General features: G+C 43.0%; 1 protein-coding gene across 6 annotated transcripts in view; it reads left to right on the top strand.

Moving 5' to 3' along the window:
• Fermt2 (FERM domain containing kindlin 2) overlaps positions 1 to 23,519 on the top strand; it is a 75,601-nt gene that overhangs the window by 33,911 nt on the left and 18,171 nt on the right. For all 6 annotated transcript variants that reach the window (XM_057786168.1, XM_057786169.1, XM_057786170.1 and 3 more), the window contains exon 4: positions 15,579 to 15,713. In XM_057786168.1, the coding sequence (XP_057642151.1) occupies positions 15,579 to 15,713 (135 nt within the window). The remainder of the gene's footprint in view (positions 1 to 15,578; positions 15,714 to 23,519) is intronic.

The following is a 23,519-nucleotide window of genomic DNA, read 5'->3' on the forward strand; positions in this document are numbered from 1 at the left end:
GTGCCAGATTTCAGCCCCCACCAAGCAGCAGAATTTGGCAGCTTCAGCCAAATGGTTCTGTCTTCGGAGTCAAGGATACAACAAAAGGGTTGTAGAGTCTCCTGTGGCCAAGGAAAGTCACCAAGGCCAGGTGTGTGTTCGGGTGTGTCTGCATGGAGGCCTATGGAGACCATTACTTAAGCTGTGAAGGGAAAGCCTGGATTTCTCTGGAGACCCCAAGATGTCGGATATACTGGAATTGTGAGATATGTGCCAAGGAAAGCTGCAGAGGAGGTCTGGAACCATCCCAAGAGAGAGAAGTGTGTTGCAGTCAACAAATTGAACAGGAGGAGTTGGCGATCTGAAGAGAGCTTTGACGTCAGACATGGAATTGCAGAATTTGGAGTTTGCCCAGGCTCCGGACTTGGCTTTGGTCCAGTATTTCCTCAGTATGCTCCTTTCCTCCCTTTTGGAATGGTGATGAATGTACTATTGTATTAGAAGTATGCAATATGCTTTTTTGTTTTTGTTTTTGAAGACAGGGTTTCTCTCTGTAGCCCTGGCTGTCCTGGAACTCACTCTGTAGACTAGGTTGGCCTTGTCTCAGAGACCCATCTGCCTCTGCTTCCCGAGTGCTGGGATTAGTGCGCCACCACTGCTTGGCTTGATACGCTTCTTTATTTTGATTTTATAGGGGATTATGGTTAAAGAGGTTGTCTTGAATCCCAGAAGAGACATTGAACTGTGGATTTTTTGGTTGTTGTTTGTTTGTTTTTCTAGACAGGGTTTCTCTGTAGCTTTGGAGCTTGTCCTAGAACTTGTTCTGTAGACCAGGCTGGCCTCAAACTCACAGAGATCCGCCTATCTTCCTCCTGAGATTGCTGGGAATAAGGTGTGCGCTCCCACCATCCAGCAGACTTTGAACTTTTAAACAGTGTTGAAACTGTGAAAGACTGGGGACTTTTTAAAATGGGTTAAATGAACTTTTTACTTTATGATATTGGTACAAGCCTGGAGGGGCTGGGAAGTGGAGTGTGACGGTTGAATAAGAATACCCCCATAGACTCATATTTGGAAGGCTTGGTCACCTGGGAATAGCACTATTTGAAGGATTAGAAGGTGTAGTCTTATTGGAGGAAGTGTGTCACTGGGGTGAGCTTTGAGGTTTCAAAAGCTCATGCCAGACTCCTGCTTACAGATCAGGATGTAGCTCTCAGCTATTGCTCTAGCTCCTGCTTGTAGGCACCATGCTTCCTGCCATGATATAATGGACCAAATCTCTGAAACTAAGCAAGCTTCCAATTCAGTGCTTTCTTTCATGTGGTTGCCTTGGTCATAGTGCCTCTTCACAGCAGTAGGACAGTGGATAAAATGCCCTGTGTCTTTGAAACGTTTTATTTGAGCGTTTTGGTAGATGAGAATCCAGGGATTAGTTGCTGGTGTCTAGCTCCTTGGTCGTGTTAGGATTTGAATCTCAACTGTTTCCCACAGCTCATGTTTTGAAAGTTGCTCCCCAGCTTGTGGTACTATTGTAGAACCTTTTAGCTGATGGAAATAGGTCACTAGAAACAAGACTGACTCCAGGGCCCTTTCTGCCTTCAAACCTGACAACCATTCAAGTAGACCCCACACAGGCTTCTGCCACTGTGCTTGCTTCCCCACTGGGTGGAGAGAAACTGAGCAGAAGTATGTCTTTCCTCCTTGGCCTTACTTCTTTCTGCTATTATAATCAAAGCAACAAAAAGGGAACTCCAGGTGAGGTATGTTTGAATTCTTTGCTCTTCTCTTCTAAGTGGGCCGTCTGGTTGAACTACAAGCATTCTTTGCATATTCTGGATGCAGAAACTTTATTGGGCATGTTTTGAAAGCATTTCTCAGTGTGGGGCTAACTTTCTGTGAAGTGTTGTTGAAATTGAAAAGTTTTAATGTTTGGGGAAAACAGTTTGTGATCTCTATTTTCTCTTTCTGCTTCCTTCTTTGCTTTCTATTAAAGGTTTTTTAGTTGTCCTTTGTAACTGTAGTTCTCTCCACCTGTGACTTATTAGCTCTTTCCCTATCATCTTCATAGTAATTGCTTGCAGGAGTGTCCAGCCGTCAGCCTGTACCTTATTCCAGGCTGGCTCTGAACACAGACACAAAAATCATCTCCTTCCGGAGAACATTATTGGGTTTTTTCCTTTGATTTTTTTTTAACTTTTTTTGTAACTGGATTTGTGTAGCTCTTGAGCAAAAATTTTGTAAATGATAACAATATCACAGAGGTCAGTGGGTCTGTAGAAGATTGTCTTGATTGTTTATTGATGTAGGAGGGCCCAGCCTATTGTGGGCAGCATCATTCCCTAAGCTGAGCTCAGGCAGCATGGATGAATTGATTTCTCTTTGTATGTGTAACAGGACCAGTTGTCTGGAGTTCCTGCCTGGAAGAGTTACCCAAGTAAACCCTTTCTTCTACAAGTTGTTTTGAGTTGGGCTGTTCTATCAGAGCAGCAAAAATGAACCTGGCACATGCAGATTTTCACTTGTTTTTATATTTTTTAAAAAAGATCTTTATTTTTGCCTTTGTTTTTGAAAGACATGATAGCCAAAGAATTCCCGATTGCCTTGCTCCAGGAATTGATGTCTTTAAGTGTCTTGTCAGTGTGGTCTCCGAGAAGACTGCAGTTCTTCCACATGCTTTCTGTTCACAGTCAGTGATGCCTAAGTGTGCTTTGTTCCCATAATGTCCCTTTACGACTCTGCGTCCTTTGCTCTTTCCTCTGCTCACTCACTGGTTATCCCGCCCAGTGTACTTACCACGCAGGTACATTTTCAGCACTCAAGTTTGATTTTATGATTTTTCTTTGTTCATCTGGGTCATTTCGGTTTTCCTTCCTGCCTCCTCTCCTTCCTTTTCCTTCACTCATGGTTATGGATTGTATTTTCCCTGCCTCTTTATGAGACAATACTTGCTTGCGTATGAGGCTTTATTAATTTAATGTGGTTGATAGCTGGATTTTCCCCCTAATTCCTTTAAGTGGTGCCAACTTTTTTTCTGTTCACCAGATTGTAAGGAAATCGGTTGTTGATATTTTTTGGATTTTTTTGTTTTGTTTTGTTTTTGTCCTTTAGATTTTGTTTTTAGCTTTATTAGAGCAGATCCAGAGCCATCATTAATTAGTTATGGGACCAGTTTAGCATAACTGCTAAGGTGTTGTCTTTTGGGAGTTATTCCACTCTTCCTGGTGGCAGCATGGTTTCAGTCATGGGTCATTTCCTGTTTCCTAGTCTTGAGTGGTTTCTGCTCACAGACACAGGAAGTTTCTCTGAGACTTTCGGAGACTTCTCTGCTAATAGAGGGCTCCCTTCTCCCTCTGCTCCTCCCAGCCCCAGCTGCGTTTAGCTAGTAAATTGGTACAGGTAAAGCCATATCCATCCCCTTGGTTTTTGCTTTATTATTGTTTAAATAAAGGAAGGTAAGTCCAAGTTCTTGCTACTCCATCTTCATTGGACCCTTCATCTTAATTTATCAGATTTTCTCTTAGCCTTGTGTATTTTTCAGAAAGCCATCGTTGTTCATTAAAGCATTTTTAGGTGCAAAATAATTTTTTATTTATTTATTTATTTTATTTTATTTTTAGTTTTTTGAGACAGGGTTTCTCTGTGGTTTTTGAAGCCTGTCCTGGAACTAGCTCTTGTAGACCAGGCTGGCCTCGAACTCACAGAGATCCGCCTGCCTCTGCCTCCCGAGTGGTGCAAAATCATTTCTTTCATTGAAATTTAAAATTGAGCATGTTCTGGGCCATGCTCATGGCATTCTCTTCCAGATTGGTCTTCTTACCCCACCCTCCTGAAAGTAAAAGGCTCCATCAACCACCCAGATATATACCAGGAACAGGGTGGTCACCCTTGTCACTGCTTCTCTCTTCAGCTTGATGGGCCTCAGAATCACCGTGGAAACAGATCTCTAGGCATGCGTGTGAGGAATTGTCTAGATTAACTGAGGTGGGAAAACCCACCCTAAATGTGGACAGTCCCTTTCTATAGGCTGAGGTCCCGGACTAATATATATTTTGCTTGAAAATATTATTTTCAATATTATAAAGGGGCAGTGGAGGCAGGCAGCACAAAATGTCCATTCCTCTGGCTTCGTGAACATGGCTGCAGTGTGACTAGCTGCTTCATGCTCTTGCTGCCGGGCCTCTCTGTCATGGTGGACTGTGTCCTCCAGCCATGAGCCCAAACAAACCCTTCCTTTCTTGCTTTCGTGAAGTATTTTGCTGCAGGATGAGAAGGTGACTCGTTACATATAAATACTGATCTTGCCTCCAGATGTGTGTGCGTCTTCCCGTGTCATCTGCGTTGCACTAATGATCCATTTGTCACTGTCTCCTCGTGGGTTTTTCCAAGCAGCCTCTTTAAATGTTCTTTTTTTTTGCCCATTCTTGTTCCTTTTGGCACACTCTGTAAGCAGAAACATTTAAAATATTTTCTTAAGGGGCTGGAGAGATAATACAGGGATTGAGGACCTTACTGCTCTTGTAGAGGACCTGGGTTTGGTTTCCAGCATCCCTATTAGATGGTTCACAACTGACTGTAATTCCAGTTCCAGGGATTGGTCACCCGCTAGCCTCTGTAGGCATGTGCATATAAACTCATGCAGGCACACGAGTTGAAATGTCTTGTCACATTTGATCCCTACATTGTCCTCTTGTTCCCTAGGGTGGAAAAATAAGAACATCCATGTAGTAAGGAAAGAGTGAATGGGATAATTTTAAAATGTTAATTTGAAACTGATTTCATTCTGCTTTTTAATAGAATTATTGAATTGAGAGTTATTTTACCCTCTGAGTTTGGAAGTCACTGCTCAGTTGTCTGGTGAGATCTATGTTCTTATTAAGTCTTGGTAACGCTGTGAATTTTTATTTCCATCTCATTTTGGACTGCTTTTTCTCTCTGGAAACTTGAACGTCTTTCCCCCTCCACTTTGAAGTTCCATCGCAATGTCCCTGGTTGGAGATTTATTTCCATCTACTGTTCTGGAGCCTCCTGCCCCCGGCCTGTTTGTGTGCAATGTTACTGTTTCCTTACTAATTCTTCTCCCTTTGTCTCATCATTTGTCTTTGGTGCTGTTGGGCAGTGTTCTCGGCTTGGCCCTCTTGCTGACCACATCTCTTCTATTAGGGTTTCACTGTGGCACCTCATTCTCATTTTCAGTGGTTTGTGTTTTCCCCCCGGGTGTTCATTGCATAGGTGATCAACAAATCTAAGGTTGTTGGCCTGTAGTGTAGTTGTACTTCAGTGGAGCAGTGAAGATACGTAGACACCCTTCCCCCATTGTTGATATCTGAGCTCTTAATTTCTGGTTCTTTGTTGTCCTGTCCCTCTCACCGATGTCCTTCTCTCATTCTTATTAGCGTTATTAATTGAGGGCATTTTAGTTTTTGTTGTTGTTGTTGTTTGTTTTTTTCGAGACAGTTTTGCTGTAGCTTTAGAGTCCGTCCTGGAGCTAGTTGTTGTAGACCAGGCTGGCCTTGAACTCAGGGATTCGCCTGCCTCTGCTGGGATTAAAGATGTGTGCCACCACCACGCTCATCTTATTTTGTACTCAGTACCATGTTTATCCTATGTTGTTTGTTTTGTGCATGCTAACAGGAGCTCTACTACTGAGCTATGGCTCTGACATTCATTCATATTTGAAACTGTTAGAATTTCATTGCCACTGTAAAGAAGTGCCATAAATTTAGCGACTGAAAACAACACAGAATTGTCATCTTGTAGGCTGAAAGCCTGGGCACGGCAGCATGGCTCACCCAGGTCCTCTGCTAGGTCCTTGGGGTTTGTATTGCCTCCTTCAGGTGGAGAATGAGTTTTTCATGGTTTGTTGTAGGACTATGATTTTTCCCACCAGTTTTCCACAAGTTTGTCTGACCTCTCCAAGTTCATCTCTCTTGTGCCTCTTTCTTCAGCCTCTTTTGTCTGTAAAGAATATTGCAGTTATATTGGGCCCATCCAGAGAAACCAGGATTATCTCCCCTAAGATTCCTTGCTTGATAACCTTCATGGCAGTGTCCACATTGTTGGAACATAGAGCCAGGAGTAAGAACTTTTTTTTCTTCCCAAGACAGGGTTTCTCTGTAGCTTTGGAGGCTGCCCTGGAACTAGTTCTTGTAGACCAAGGTGGCCTCGAACTCACAGAGATTCCCCTGCCTCAGCCCCCTGAATGCTGGGATTAAAGGCGTGCGCCCAAGAGTAAGAATTTTAAGGGATGTTTCTAGAGTTTCTCTCCTGGAAGCCTTTCTTAAATGCCCATTCACAGTTCAGTGGTGACGCACCCTAACTTGCTAATAGGGAGGCCTGGGGGACCTAATCGTGATAACACACCCTAACCAACTAATGGGAGCTCTGGGCAGAGCTTAGCTTGTCATCATCCCTCAGGGAGCAGCGTCCCCACTCTAAACTTTTCAAATGTCAGCAGCTCAAGGACGTTGTGCTGGGCTCTTAGAGGTTTCTGTTGATGGATCCTAAAAGGCAGTAATGGAGCAGGAGACTTTCCACCTGCTGTGCTGGGTTTGGTGCCTTCTCACTCCTGGGCATTGGGCACACACAGTGAGTCGATGGCCCTCACACGTCTCATCTGCTGACACTTCTCCACATTGGTCAGACAGTTCCTGCTGTTCTGTCTGGCTTCTTTCTCCCAAAGGTTTTCTGGCATTTCTTAAAGTTTGGTTTGTATTTCTGTGTCTTCAAGACAAGGCCTTGCTTTGTGCCTTCAAGATAAGGCCAGGCTGGCTTTGAACTTGTAGATAGCCTGCTGCCTCAACTTCTCGAGTGCCGAGATTATGTGTGTCCCATCATGTTCACTTTCTGACATTCTTGTCTGCCGTTGTGGCTCTTGTGACTCTTCCCCCCCACCACACACACACACACCCCTGGAAAACTCTTTACAGGCAGATGTGTCTTTACGTGTCCCTTTGGAAAAGTAAAAACAAGCACATAGACACATTATATTATACTTATTTAACCAGAAACTCACAAGAAACAGTTTCTTTAAAGAAAATCTAAAATTATTTCCCTTATACACCCTTCTGCATGCTCATTTCTTAGCTCTTTTATCCCTAGACCCCTGTAATTCTCTATGTGTTTGTATATGTACACACATGTGATATACATGAACACAATAATATTATTCAGTGAGATAGCATATTTGTCTGACATTTCATGTCTTATAGTGCTATATTGTTCTCTAGTCCCACTCTTACTTAATTTAGATTATCTTTTAATAATTTATTTTTATTTTATGTGTATTTCTCTACATGTATGTATATTTGTGTGAGGGTACCAGATCATTACAATAAAATGAAAATCGCATAGTCAGGTTTCGTGTGCAGCCGATGGCTGGTACAGATCAAGTGTGGGACTGTCAGTCACCAGAAAAATGAGATGAGCTCCTCTAAGCTTCTAGGTACTCTAGGAGTAGGAATAAGAGCCTGGTGGTGGCACACGTCTTTAATCCCAGCACTCAGGACGCAGAGGCAGGCGGAGCTTTGAGTTTGGGACAGCCTGGTCTACAGAGCGAGTTCCAGGATAGCCAGGGCTAGACAGAGAAACCCTGTCTTGAAAAAACAAAGAACAAACAAAAAAAAAAGCCTTACCTATAGAACTTTTCTAAGAATGAGCTACAGGGAGTGCTGAGTACCTGAGACTGCTGGAGAGCGAGGTCCCCAAGTGTGTGGTTTACTACTTTGACGAGGCAAACAGTTTGCATTACCCAGCTGGTCAAGAAAGAGCCTTGTGTCCGCTTACGGCAGACTGAAAAGTTAGTTAATAGTATTTTTTTGCTGTTGTTTTAGTTACATTCATAGCTGGCTTATGAGCTGGACAGGAAATGACTTAGGAACAAAAATATCAGTGTATGAATTGTGCAGTGCAGAAATTCTCAGGACCTAAGAAACATTCCAGAAACCCTTGAGATGACATGCTTGATCCCCTCGCCCAGCTGGACAGTGACACAGAGAGGTGGTGGAAATGTGTCACAGCTCAGCCGTGACTCATTTTCTGTCATCCAGTAATAACTAGTGTAATTTCTCTAAGGGGAAACAACCGTGGGGGGGGGGGCGGTTGCTACCACCAACAACCTGCCCCCAGTACTGAAGTATGGTAGAAGCTTCAAATTTCTTGTTTAAAAGAGTTATTGTTTGTAATTATGTGTACTGTTTATCTGTTTAGGGTATGAGCATATGAGTACAGGTTCCTTCAGAGGCCAGAGGTGTCAGATTGCCCTGGAAGTGGGGTTAAGGGTGATATGAGCTACCTCATGTGGATATGGGAACTGAACTTGGGTCCTCTGCAAGAGTAGTGTATGATCTTAACTGCTGAACCATCTCTTCAGCTCAGCTTGGAGTTTTCTTCTCTTCTCCAGACATACATGGCAGCGATGACACTTAAATCCAAGGGTGCCCTGAGAATTGTGCAGTTCCTAAGTATTTATGTGTATTAATGTCACCGTGACTGTGATACTTACCCAAGAGAAACAGCTTAAAGGGAAGAAAGCTCAGTTTTAGAGATTTCGTCCATGATGGAGCAGAGTGGATCACATGTTGAGCACTAGGAGGCAAAGAGTGCCTATGTAGTGGACTTTTCTTCTTCATTTTTCTCATTCCACTCAGGCCCCAGGCTGTGGGATGGTGCCATCCACCTCTGGGCAGCTAGTTCCTCCTTAGTCCTCCCCAGAGATGTCCTCATTCACAGACATAGAGACAGAGGAGCGTTTTACTGCTGTTTGTTGCTATGAAGAGGCACCTTGACCATGGCAAGGCGTATAAAATAAAACATTTAATTGGGTTGGGGTGGGTTGCTTACAGTTTCAGAGGTTCAGTCTATTATCATGACAGGGAGTGTAGCAACATGAAGACAGACATGGTGCTGGTGACGTCTTGATCAGAAGTCAACCAGAAATAGACTGGGACACTGAGCAAAGCTAAGCAAGAGACCTCAAAGCCCACCCTCATAGTGACACACTTCCTCCGAGAAGGCCACACCTACTCCAACAAAGCCACATCTCCTAACAGTGCCTCTTCCTTTGGGGGACATTTTCTTTCAAACCACAACTAGTGACGATCAAGAGTGACTACCATATAAGGTCTCAGATGTTAAAAAGCATATGGGGCTGTGAACATAGCTAAGCAGTGGAAAGCACTTGCTGCACCAGCAAGAGGTCGAGAGTTCTGGATCTACAGAACCCTTCTGCATTCTGGGCGGCCTTGTGAATGAACTATGTGAGACTGGGAAGGCTAATGATATAGAGACTCTCCTTTTTTTTTTTTTTTAAAGATTTTTATTTATTATGTATATAGGTTTCTTCCTTCATGTATCCTGCAGTACAGAAGAGGACACCAGATCTTATTACAGATGGTTGTGAGCCACCATGTGGTGGCTGGGAATTGAACTCAGGACCTCTGGAAGAGCAGCCAGTGCTCTATTCCTCTGAGCCATCTCTCCAGCCACCTAGAGACTCTCCTTCAATAAATAAGGTAGAAAAATGGTGGAAGAAGATTCCCAACACAAGCCTAGGACCTCCGCATGCATATGCACACACCATGCATGACCACACAATATGAGAACACATATACACACCACATGTTCACATGTAGTAATCAGGTAAGTAAAGATCAGAAAGTTGTTTTGAAATACATTTGGGTGTCTAGTCAGACTAGTGATACATCAGATCCAAAACCCACATATAAGGACGAGTTAATGCTACATCTTGAGACTGTAAGAATGAAGAGCCAGCCATGGTGGTGCTCACCTTTAATCGCAGCAGTCAGAGACAGAGGCAGGAGGATCACTATGGGCTCATGGCTAGCCTGGTCCATATAGTTCCAGTCTAGCCAGGACTACATAGTGAGGGAGACCCTATCTCAAAAAAACAACAACAACAAAAAACCTTTCTTTGTAGTTATGTAGCTGAAATATGCTATATTCTTTTCATTGGTATTGCTAGTTGTACAAAATACTGGACTTCATATGACATTTTCCTACGTGTGTACTTTACTCACATTCCACCCCATTGCCGACTCTTGTCTCTCTTCTCCAAATAATCTCCTTCTATTTTCATGACTTTACACACACACACACACACACACGCACACACACACGCGCGCGCGCGCGCACATGTATGAGCGCACCCATATTGCTAAATCTAGATTCTACTAAATGCGGTGTTTATTTTTTCCTCCTCCGTTACCTTATTTTCTCTCCCACTTTCTTTTAGTTCCTTCTTTCTCCCACATATTTCTCTTCTGCTTTCATGTTCACAACACATCTGTATGTATTTGTTTATATATTATTCATATATATGTATATAAATATAGAGTTTTTTTAATTGAAAAAAATTTCCACCTCCTCCCAGCCTCCCATTTCCCTCCCCCTCCCCTCACTCCTCTTCTCCTCCCTCTCCAGTCCGAAGAGCAGTCAGGGTTCCCTGCCCTGTGGAAAGTCCAAGGTTCTCCCCCATCCATCCAGGTCTACGAAGGTGAGCATCCAAACTGGCTAAGCTCCCACAAAGCCAGAACATGAAGTAGATTTTGATTATGAAAGAAAACACAAAATACGTGTCTTCAGTTGGCTTATTTCATTTAACATGGTTATCTACAGTTCTATTCAATTTCCTGAAAATGACCTTTATTTTATTTTTTATAGCAGAATGGAATTCTGTTGTGTTCATATATCACAATTTCTTTATCCATTCACCTGGGATTATCTAGGCTAGTTCCAAATCTCAGCTGTAATGAATAGTGTAGCAGTAAACATAAATAGATGTCCAGGCATCCCTGTGGCATGATGACCCTGTGAGTATATACCCAGGTCTGTTACAGCTGGGTCAGGTTGGTAACTCTATTTTCAGTTTTCAGAGAAAGCGCCACACAGATTTCCATAGTGACTGTACTGGTTCACACTTACCAGTAATAATAGGGTCCTCTTCTTTCAATTATTTTTATTTTGTGGATGTAAGTGTTTCCCTGCATCGTGTGGACACCATGTCTGTCTGGTGCCTAAGGAAGCTAGAGAGGGTATTAGATCCCCTAGGATTGGATTTATATAGACAGTTGTGAGCTGCCATGTGGGTGCTGGGAATTGAACCTGGGTCCTCTGGAAGAGCAGCCAGTACTCTTTAATCGCTAGCTATATCTCTAGCCCCACATTGGTTTTTGGATGATAGCCATTCTCACTTGGGTGAGATTGGATTTCATTGTAGGGTTTGGTTTTTTGTTTGTTTGGTTTGGTTTGATTTGGTGTTTTGAGACAGGGTTTCTCTGTGTAGCCTTGACTGTCCTAGAACTCACTCTAGAGACCACACTGGCCTCGAACTCATAGTCATCTATCTGTTTCTATCTGTTGAATGCTAGGATTAAAGGTGTGAGCCACCACCAACCAGCTTTATTATTATTATTAGTTTTTGTTTTTCAAGACAGAGTTTCTCTGTGTAACAGCTTTAGCTGTCCTGGAACTCTTTATACCAGGGTGGCCTTGAACTCACAGAGATCTGCCTGCCTATGCCTCCCGAATGCTGGGATTAAAGGCATGGGCCTCCACTGCCCAGGCTTCAATGTAGTTTTTGTTTGCATTTCTTTGGCCACTATGTTAAATGTTTTTAAAAAATATTTATTGGTTCTCTATTTCTCCTTCAAAATTTTTTAATCTTCATTTTTATTTTATGTGTATGATTTGTCTTTGTGTATGTCCATGTGCTCCATATGTGCAATGTCCATTTAAGTCATAAGAAGGCTATGGATCCCTTGGAACTGGAGTTACAGGCAGTTGTGAGCTGCCATGTGAGTGCTGGGAATCAAACCAGGCCCTCTGGAAGAGCTGCCAGTGCTCTTAACCACAGAGCCCCCTCTCCAGCCCTCTCTATATGTCTTCTATGGAATTTGCCCATTCTGATTGGATGATTTAAGGGAGGCATTTACTGTTTTAAGTTTTTGTTTTGTTTTTATAGATTCTAAGTACTAAGTCCCTATCAGATAAGACATTCCAGGACCCAATCCAGAGGATGGTGCTGCCCACAGTGGTGGGCTGGGTCTTTCCTTGTCAATTATAACAATCCCCCACAGACATATCTGTAGGCCAACCTGATCTAGACAGTCATTCATTGAGACCCTCTTTGCAGGCAATTTTAAAGAGACTGGGGAAAAAATATGCAATCTGAAGAGAAACCAGAGTAATTTTAAATTGTGTCAAGTTAACAAGTAGCTGTCATCCCTGCCATCATCCAGCCCTTGGAAGGTAACTGATGCAGGAAGACCTGGAGTGAAGGTCATCCTCAGCTACATACAGAGAATAAGATACATGCCTTCTTGTCTCACTTTTGCCCTAGAATCATCATGGGCTCTGGTAGTAATCCAGTAATTCACAAATATGAATTGCAGATGAAATGTGGTGCGGAAAAGATTAAAATGGGTGTTGACAGATTTATTCTTTATAATGGCACAGTATTGGAAGAAATAGTCTTTATATTTACAGAGAATACTGTATAGTTATGCTTCAATAAGAAGATTTTAAAGGGGGCAGAGTCAGGAAGGTCTCTGTGTTCAAGGCCAGCCTGGCTACATATAGTGAGTTCTAGGACAGTCAGGGTACATAGCAAGATCTCATCTTAAAGAAAAGAAAAAGGAAAGAAAACATAAATCATACTTTTTTCTATTTTTAATTTTTATCACGACTATATTTTTTTACAGTTAGAAGAAAACATCATATGAGGTGATTCTCCCACGTTGTCTGTGGTTTCACTTCCCAAGATTCCATTTATCAGTTGTCAGAACCAATTCTCTATTATCTAAAAGAAAATTCCATAAATTGGCAGCTGTAATTTTTGTACCCTTCTGAGTGGCGCAGTAAGTCTCACTGTGTCACTGGCGGGAAATCACCCTTTGCACGGTGTGTCTGCTCTCTATACACCCTTTCCCCAGTCAGCCAGGAGCCGTCAAGGTTCCGGGTCAGCTGTCACGGTTCACATTTAACCTTTGTCTTAGTGGCCTCAGAGGGCGGGAGATGCAGTTTTGCATGCATTTGTACCAAATGTATACAGTGCCCTCAGAGGCCAAAAGAGGGTATTAGCTCTCCTGGAACCAGAATTACAAAGGAAGATTTATGAATTTTTATGTCATGTGTATCTTCCTGCATGTGTGTATGTGTATCACATGTATGCCAGTGCCAGCAGAGGCCAGAAGAGAGCATCAGATCTCCAGGAACCAGAGTTAGAGGTGATTGTGAGCCACCTAGTATGAGTACTGGGGGCTAAATGTGGGGCTTTTGAGAGAACAGCAAGAGCTCTTAACTGCTGAGCCATTTCTCCAGCCCCAACGGCAGGTTATAGGTGGGGATGGAGGGTTTGCATCTGTATTCGTTACTTTTCTGCTGACCAAAAGCAACTTACAGGTGAAAGTATTTATTTTGGCTTATAGTTCCAGCGGGATAAGAGTCCATCATGCAGGGAAGTGTGGCAGCAAGCAGCAGGCCTGGTGGGTGGTAGGAGCTGGAAGCTGCCTGATAACATCTTAACTCACATGAAGCAGAGGGTAAACTGGAAGTAGGTCAAAGCTATAAACCCTCAAAGTGCCACCTCAGAGTGATAGAGGCCTTCATCAAGGCTCCACAGCCTCTGCCAACAGCGTCACCAGCTGGGACCCAAGTGTTCAAGTACGGAATCTTTTCGGGGACTGTCTCCTTCAAACTCCACTACCCTTTCTAAGCAACCTGGATCTTCTAGTTCCACTGTTGGATATAGGTCCACAATTCATTAAGAATTAATTTGGTTTTTTGGCTGGTTGGTTGGTTGTTTGGTTTGTTGGTTGGTTGGTTGGTTGGTTGGTTGGTTGGTTGGTTGGTTGGTTGGTTGGTTGGTTTTTCGAGACAGGATTTCTCTGTAGCTTTGGAACCTGTCCTGGCACTTGCTCTGTAGACCAGGCTGGCCTCGAACTCACAGAGATCTGCCTGCCTCTGCCTCCTGAGTGCTGGGATTAAAGGCATGCGCCACCACTGCCCAGCTGGCACACACGTTTAACATCAGTGCTGGGACCTGGATTGGGTGGTCACAAGGATTCACTGGCTACCCAGCCTAGCCAGTCAGTAAGCCCCAAGTTCAGTGGAATACTTGTCTTTTAAAACTAAGGCAGAGCACCAGAGGCCATGTTAACATCTTTGGCCTGTGCTGCTCCAGAGGCCATGTGATGTCCTTGGTCTATGCTGCCACCTAAGACCATGCTGAGAGACCACATGGATGGCCGTGGTCCATGCACCCACTGACTGTAAGAGGCAGAGAAGCTACTTTTGCAGTGGTTTGGATGACTGAAGACTCACAGTTGAGAAAGAGGGACAGAACATTTCTGTGACAAAATGTAATAGTCTAGACAGGAAGCCGTGGAGGAGAACTCGTAACAATCATGGTAAGGATGCTGAAGTGTCCCTCTCCACCGTTGATGCTTCTGGCGTGAGTGTAGATGGGGAAGGACCCGGTTTATTTAAGGGGCTGGCTGCTAGGAATGCATGCGCAACACAAATTGAACTTTTGAGGGGGGGGGTGTGGTAGGGGCAGGTGGGGTGGCCTGACTTGGAAGGACTGGGAAGTGAGTGTGATTGGGGTGCATAATGTGAAATTCTCAATAATCAATAAAACTATGTTGGAAAAGGTTAGAGAACAATTGAGGAAGATAACTGATGTTGACTGACCGCTGGTCTTCACACATGTACTCACAGGCGTGTGCATACACACATACACAACCTTCTTCTCAACCATAGGGGGAGTTGACTGAGGTCCCACTGATTTGGGGTGAGAAATAGTGTTGAATCTTGCAGTTCAGGAACATGGCGTATACTGTATCTAATGTGTAAGAAATACCAGTTTGAGTCTGGAGAAATGGCTTAGAGGCTAAGAGCACTGACTGTTCTTCCAGACCACTAGGGTTCAGTTCCCAGCACCCACACAGTGGCAGTGCACAAACATACATGCAGGCAAAATACCCGTTCATATGAAGTTAAAAGAAAATACCTGTTTGTTAAGGTAATCTATTACATATGCTTTGTGTAGCACATGTACCTTATGACATGGAGAATGGTTGATGCCAAATAATATAAATTCTTAAATAAAAATGAGTATATGAAGAAAAGTTCTAGAATTTTCTTTCTGGCTTTTGGAAAGTGTTTTTTAGACATGTTCTGACTGACTTGTAAACCAGGCTGACCTTGAAGTCACTTGCATCCACCTTCCTAAGATTAAAGGCATGAACCATCATTCCCAGTGGGTTTTCCTTCTGTGCCCTAGTGGATTCTCTGTCTGCTCTGCGGTCACTATACTTGTTAGCTAATAATGAATTAGTGCTTTGGGTAGACTTTTTTTTTTCTCCAGTGCTGGAATGGAATCCAGCGCCTTGTGTGGGCTAGCCAAACATTCTCTTACTGTAGTTTTTGGGGATTTCTGGCCTGCCGTCCGTCACTCTTTTGTGTGGTGTCAGTGTGGGCAGAATGCTGACATCTGCATTCACAGAAGGAAATGGCAAATTCACATCTCAAAATAGACTGAACTTACTGTGCTGACTTCTTTTACTTAATCAATTTCTCAACAGATATAAGACACCCTGAAGAACTTTCTCTCTTAAAAAAACCCAGAGATCCCACAAAGAAGAAAAAGAAAAAGCTAGATGACCAGTCTGAAGATGAAGCGCTTGAGTTGGAAGGACCGCTTATCACTCCTGGATCAGGTGAGACCCTGGCTAAACAAAGGCAGGGCGTGAGGGCCTGCATTGTGTGTTGGTAAGGGTACGTGGGTCATGCAGGTTGGGAGAAGTGGGCCAGCCCCCTTCAACCGCTTTCCCCAGCCGTATTAGTGCCATTCAGGTCCTCTCATGTGCTGGCCATCATATGTTAATAATGGACTCAGTGAAGAAGAACCTAGTTCTCTGCTCAGGTCTGAAAAGGATAGTTCCATAGTTGGACTGACTTAGGTCTTTGTTTTTGTTTTGTTTTCGGTTTTTCAAGACAGGGTTTCTCTGTAACAGCCTCGTCTGTCCTGGAACTCGCTTTGTAGACCAGACTGACCTAGAAGTCTCTGAGAACTGCCTGCCTCTGCCTCCTGAGTGCTGGGATTAAAGGCACCACCACCACCCGACTAGACTCAGTTCTTTCGTTTGTAAAAATTGAAAGCTTTTTGACAGATAGACTGTGAAAAACAAATCCCTCTTTTGTTGACACATTAATCTCTAAAGTCTTAATTACTGAAGACCTTGTCCGTGGTTTGCATGTCCTGGTCTTTGGCATCCCTGCCTTTTTCTTTAAAGTCATTCCTTTGAGAAGCAGCCTCATGTTCCTACTGCTTCCTTCCCCAAGCTGGATTAGGTGTTCTCCTATGCTAAGACCTTTCTGTGTAATGTACGGAGTTATCTACCCTAATAATTGTGCATTCCCTGCAGAAAGGGAGTCTCCCCCTTTTTCTGTTGTCTACCAACACCTGCTCAGCAGATGGCACACATCAGGCAAGTGGGCAGTGACGTGTCACTTGGAAGACAGAGGTTGCATAGTTCTTTCATCTGAACAAGAACACGTCTGAATATCATGGCAGCCACATTTCCATTGACCACCCATTCCTAGAACGGGTCCCTCCCTGCTGCAGGTGCTGTAACTCAGGTTACTGGTGTAATTCATTCCTGCCATTTAAATTCTGGTGTGGTGATGATAAAGCCAGCGTTTATGAGGTGCAGACCACACATTGTCCGCACCTCCACAATGCACTTTACCTATAAAAACTGGCTTCCTACCCCCAGCCTGTTGAGGTAGACATGTAACTACCCACATTTTAAGGAGGTTGGGATTATGGCACAAGACAGTTAGGAAAATATGTTTCCTGGTAATATTTATATATTGGTTATAATTTGAGAAATACAAACAATTCAATGTACTTACTGCTCTTTTTTTTTTCTTTTTTCCCAAGATAGAGTTTTTCTGTGTAGCTGTCCTAGAAGCCACTCTGTAGTCCAGGCTGACCTCAAACTCACAGAGATCCGCCTGCCTCTGCCTCCCGAGTACTGGGATTAAATGCATGTCCCACCACAGCCTGGCTGCACTTACTGCTCTTAAGTTGCTTGTTTGAAAAACAGTTTTTATATTTAAAGAAGTTATACATAAGTGTTAAATGAATTAGAAAACATGATAGGAATTCGGAGACTAATATTATTACTCAGGGAATATTCAGTTTTATAGGGTTAGAAATTTAGTTTGTGAGTTGTTTATTTGTTTTTTGGTCTTCTTTGTTTTTTGGTCTGGTTGGGTCGTTTGTTTGTTTGGATACAGGGTTTCTCTGTGTTGCCCTGACTGTCATAGAACTTGCTCTGTAGACCAGGCTGGCCTCAAACTCACAGAGATCCACCTGCCTCTGCCTCTGAAGTGCTGGGATTAAAGGCGTGTGCCACCACATCCTGCTATTGTTTGAGATTTGAAACAGGGTTTCTACATAGACCAGGCTTTTTTTGAACCCAAAGATCTGCCTGCATCTGCCTCCTTAGTGCCTGGATTATAAAGGTGCCAGAGATCAGAATTATAATGTAAAGAAATGGCAGAAACAAAGATCGTCTTGGTAAAAGCAAGGTACAAAAGTTAGATAGTTCAGCTGAGCCAGTTCTTGGGGGAGAAGCCTCCAGAGTAGTTCAAGACCATAATGGGAGGGTGTGTGATGGCAAGTCGATGAAGTTACTAGTGTATTAAAGAGGAATTAGTTTCTGAATTATTTACAGAGCAAAATATATTTTAGAAAGATTATTGAATTTACTTCTAATTATTTTAGAGGAGGAAATGGGTGGTAGCTCACACATAGTGAAAGAGTTGTGATGTCATTTTTTAAAAGATATTTTGGTCCTCCAGTGTTACTGATTGAGGTCCTAAATAAAACTCTTGTAATAAAAGCCAGGAAGGAGGTTATGGCAACAACAAGCACCCAAGCACCTTCTATAGACCCAAGTCTATGCGAATGAGGTAGCGCTTGAAAAGCCCCTCAGGATAGGACTGCTTATCTGGGAATCCAACTAGATGATTAAAGCCTTGGTACCACCCACACCTCCCAGACTTCTTCTGGGATGGAAAAGGGCTGGAGGCTGAGTTGAGCATTGTTACAGTTATGAAATACCTGTGGCTAGTAGCTCATAAAACACACTTCTTTAGCTGATAACATGGTGGTGATTCAAGGACGTGGTGCAAACACGTTTACAGATCTTGAGTCTGATGACATACATTACCATGCATGAAGGAAAAGATACCAAAGTAGGACTCAGGGGTTAGACTTTTAAATCATCTCCCTCAGAAAAGACTTCTCAGAATTCTACCAGCATTATATCATTTCCTTCTGAAGGCGGTGCTCCAGTGACCTTAGAAACTCAATCCTCGAAGCTGTCTCTTCAGGGTCTTGCTACTTCTTAATGCTGCCACATTGGGAACCAAACTTCCTCCCTTTTGTCTCTGGAGAACAGTCACAGGAACCCTTGGTGATAACTAGGAACCATTGTACCTTTGTAATTAAGCCTCCAGGTTGGTGAACTTACCCCAGTGTGTGAAGAGTTCCCAGAGAGGGCACAGATGCTGTAGTGTGTCTCCCGTCCAGCCTGCATGGGCTCCTGTTGTTAGGAGTTAGTGATGTAGTGAGAGACTTTCCAAGTTCTGTCAGCCAGCCACTGCAACAAATTATGAAGGAATTGTAGAGCCAGGATAGACGTTCAGGTGAGGCGTGGACTACATGTGGCCTCAAAGATCACCCAGTCTTAACAGATAGCAGGGGAAGATCTCTTCCAACCAAAAGGAGGGTTTTTAGGCCTGGTAATGTCTTCAGAGCATAAACACGTGCGTACTCCTTTTCACGTTTTTATGTAAGCCTGGAAGCCTGTGGTGTGTGTCTGCTGGCCAGAGTTCTGAAGCCTTTTATGTAGGTGGGGCTGGGGACACATGTGTGCAGTGCCCACAGATGCCAGAACACTGCAGATCTGAAACTGTGAGCCACCCAACATGGGTGCTGGACAGAACCCTGGTCCTTTGAAAGAACAGAGCAGCGAGCATTCTTAGCACTGAGATAGATAGTTCTCCAGTCGCCCAAATCTGGGTTTTTTGCATCTCTTTCTTCATGGTCTTTTGTAGTTACTGGTCCTCACCTGATCCAGCAAGTTGGTTTTGTTTTTCAGTTGAGTGGACCTTGCTGTGTAGACCATTCTGATCTCACACAGATAACAGAGGTGGCCCTCACACCCCTGCAGTCTGCAGACCTACGCCACCACACCAGCTAGAAAATTGTTCTAGCTATTCGTTTTTCGTCATAGCCCCAGAACAAACTTAGCTCTCCCAGGCCCCGTGCTTTCTGCATTTGTATTTTTCAGCTTTACTCCAACAAGTATACTGGCTGGAATAGTTTGCAGGGTATAGAGGGTCATTTGTTTTGTTGTTGTTTTTTCCTGGGGCATGGGTGGGAAAGAGGGGGTTTCACTCTAGCTTAGACCTCATGATCTTCTCCCCTGCCTGACATCTAGCTAGTTCCTTTCTGCTCTGACTACAGCTCTGCAGCTGCTGCTTATTTCTGGACTGTGTCGTTCTTTAGTTCTTCCCTCAGGCTTAATTTCCAGAAAGCTCCAAGTGTGCTAAGGACACTACTGGACTGCTTTGCCAGAGACACTTTTTTGGTTTTTGTTGTTGGTTTTTTCGAGACAGGGTTTCTCTGTGGTTTTGGAGCCTGTCCTGGAACTAGCTCTTGTAGACCAGGCTGATCTCGAACTCACAGAGATCCGCCTGCCTCTGCCTCCCGAGTACTGGGATTAAAGGCGTGCGCCACCACCGCCCGGCCTTTTTTTGGTTTTTAAAGACAGAATTTCTCTGTATATCAATCCTGGCTGTCCTGGAACTCGCTTTGTAGACCAGGCTGGCCTCGAACTCACAGAGATCCTTCTGCCTCTGCTTCCTGAGTGCTGGGATTAAAGGTGTGTGCTACTGCCACCTGCCTACAAGAGATCTTTAAAAAATTTTTTTCATTTTGGGATTTATTTATTTAATTGTATGTATGTGTGGGTGTTTGGCCTACATGCATGTTGTTGCCTACTATGTGTGTGCGGGGCTCACAGGGGCCAGAAAGAGGGTGTCAGAACCTCTGGAACTGGAGTCAGGGGCAGTTGTGAGCCGCCATGTGTGTGCTAGGGATCTACCTCAGTCCTCTGGAAGAGGTCTCACGCACTGAGCCATCTCTGTGGTCCATTCAGGAAAACTTTTTAAGGAGGAAAACCAGAGTTGTGTTGAAAGGTTGCTGCTGTTGAAGACCACGTTCCCTGAGCAACTTATTTCCCCAAACAGGACATGCAGTGCGAATGTTTGCCTCTCCCCTCACTCTGACTAAGAGGTAGCATGAGAAATTCAGGCTGAGTCTGTTGCCTGGGATCAGACACCCAGGAAAGGGAGAGCCAAGGTTTGTGGAATACATACTTAAGCTCTGACTGTCTAGCCACATGCCCCTGCCCCGCTTCCTGAGGACACAAAGACCCTGAATTTTAGCAATGTTTCAATAACTAAAGGCCAGAATCTAGCATTTACTGATTCTTTTTTAAACTTTGATTACTTTGAAGAAAAGAAATACATTTTTATTCCTTAAGGAATCCATACTGTATACTCTGTAATAGTCAGAGCAGTTAGAGGTCATCCACATTAGAAACTGGGAAGATCTTATCAGTGAGCTTTATAGCCCAGAAACCAATGGTGACCACCAGTGTATATAGGAATTCTAAGGCCCACAATCATTTCAGTTATCCAGAAGTGGCTAGAAGTAGCCTCTGAGTATGAGAACGAGAAGAAAGCCCTGTTTGTGTAGAGTCGGAACATTGGGTAATGTTGTCGTGGCTTACTGCTTAGGCTCTTCTCCCTGCTACCCTCAGTTATGCTCATAGTGACAGGGTGTAAGAAAACTGGCTGAGCCCATGCCAAACAGCTCTATTCTCACAGAGTGTTAGGCTTGATTAAACCATGGTAGTTCAAATTGATATTCCCTTTTTAGAAGATACTCTGGTAGAGAAATGGATGGCAAACAAAATCATTACGAAGCCACACAGGCTCTATTCTCTGTAGTTGGTTTGTAATGGCTAACCTGTAGCTATCGATAATCAATGCAAATAGGTCATTTTTATTTATATATATATAACCTGTATCCATCAGAGTCCATGCTGCCTGGACAACACACACTATAAATTCTAACAGCTACATTGCCCTGCTTGTCATGAATTCACTGTTGCCAGAGCTGACCTCAAACTCTTTACAGTCCTCCTACTGTGAACTCCCCAGTGCTGGGATCAGCAGCTGTTCGCTACCACACACACTAAAAGCAGTTTTTCACTTTTTGCAGCATAGTCATTGATTTTCAAAGAAATGTAACATCAGAATTTATTATACAAGTAGAAATTATCTTATTAGGAACTTTTCTTGAGAGCTGGGCAGTGGTGGCGCACACCTTTAATCCCAGCAGTCAGGACCAGAGGCAAGTGAAGCTCTGTGAGTTCGAGGCCAGCCTGGTCTACAGAGCAAATTTCAGGACAGCCAGGGCTACATAGAGAAACCCCATCTCAACAAACAATAAAGCATTTTCTTTAAAATAAAAAAACAAAAACAAAAAACTGGGGGACAGCATCTAGGAAAGGAAAAAAGTCTAGATCAATATTCTGTTTTGCTTTATTAGGGAAATTATTAACATAGGATGCAGTTTTTTAAGTATCAAATATTTTAAACCTATTCTTGTTTTTTTGTTTTTTTTTTGGTTTTTCGAGACAGGGTTTCTCTGTAGCTTTGGTTCCTGTCCTGGAACTAGCTCTTGTAGACCAGGCTGGTCTCGAACTCACAGAGATCCGCCTGCCTCTGCCTCCCAAGTGCTGGGATTAAAAGCGTGCGCCACGACCACCCGGCCCCTATTCTTGTTTTATATTTATTTTTTAAAGTTTTATATGCATTGGTGTTTTTCTGTGGGTATTGAGTTCCCTGTAGTTACAGACAGTTGTGAGCTGCCGTGTGGGTGTTGGGAATTGAACCCAGGTCCTCATGAAGAGTAGTTAGTACTCTTAACAACTGAGCCATCTCTCTAGCACCTTAACAAAAAAAACCCCTCATTCTTTGAAGAAGAAAAGATTATATAGATAGATGGGTAGATATAAATATTCAAATATTAAAGGTTGAAAATTTCTTCAAATTATTTTACCCAACTAAAGTAGGATTATATATTTATATATGTTTCCTTCTGTCAGTAAAATGTTCTAATGAGCCTCATATTTTCTATTACAGAAGTCATACACTGAATATAATTTCATTATAATAAACTCAAATAATGCACAAAATAAGCCAAGCCAAATGTGACGATCCCTTTTAAACTATTCTTTTGCTGTTCCCTCTAAGCCATTTCTTTTTTTTTTTTCCAGTTTTTATTTGTGTGTGCATGTGTGTCTCATGTGTGTAGGTGGCCATGGAAGCCAGAAGAAGGTGTTGGATCCCCTGGAGCTGATGTTACAGGCAGCTATGAGTTCTGGGAACTGAACTCAGGTCATCTAGATGTTCCTAGACACTGAGCCATTTCCACAGCCCCCAAGAATTAACCGTTTCTTGATAACTGTGTTGTAACAGTTTGGACTACAGCTTGACAGTACCCTTTCCTCCTTTCCTTCCTTCTCTTTCTTTTCTAATTGTGATGAGGCCTCACAGCCATGGCTAGCTTGGGTCTCACTGTATAGCCCTCAAACTCCCAGAGAAAGACTAATATATGCTGCATATTGTACCTCAGTCTTGATTTTTTTTTCAATAACCAATATTTTGATGTTTTTTCTGCAGCAAAGCAGAGAGTTCAAGTCCTTTTAAATGCTCTCAAAAGTTTCTGTATGCAAAAGCTGTCTTTATCTGTTCTCTACCTGTGTGGTATTGTTGTACCGCATGCATGGACTGCAGAAAGTTGCTGTGGTTACATCGCCATCAGTAGTATATATGAATATATACCCTTTTCATTCAATCTTCCCAGTGTTGAGTATTGTAAATCTTTATACATTTTTTTTTTTACCATTTTAACAATTAGTAGTATCTCAGGGTTACTTTATTTCTCATTTCTTTGATAGATGATTTAAACACTGGGATGGTAGAATGATATTTCTTGTATTAGCCAGTAGCTCTTCTGTTGATCTTTTTTTTACATGTCCAGACTGCACCTTCTTCTTTATATTTTGGTCTTTAGTGATATTGTTTTTATGTTCGAGAGCCTTCTTTATATTTTGGTCTTTAGTGATATTGTTTTTATGTTCGAGAGTCTCACCTGCATGTTAGCATTTTGTTTGTGGTCATTTTACTGTGTTCTAAAACAGCAGCCCTCCCAAGAGCCATGTGTGAATTGTGTGGAGTAGCCCAGGATACAGTGCTCTTTGGACAATTTTCCTTTTTATGAAAGTTATCTCTCCATATTCTGTTGCTGACTGAATCTGTTTCTTCATCTCACTCTGTTTGATTTCTGCCTGAAATAGATATGAGAGCAGGCA

This window comes from Chionomys nivalis, chromosome 12 (assembly GCF_950005125.1).
Source record: "Chionomys nivalis chromosome 12, mChiNiv1.1, whole genome shotgun sequence".
In the NCBI taxonomy this organism is placed as follows: Eukaryota; Metazoa; Chordata; class Mammalia; order Rodentia; family Cricetidae; genus Chionomys; species Chionomys nivalis.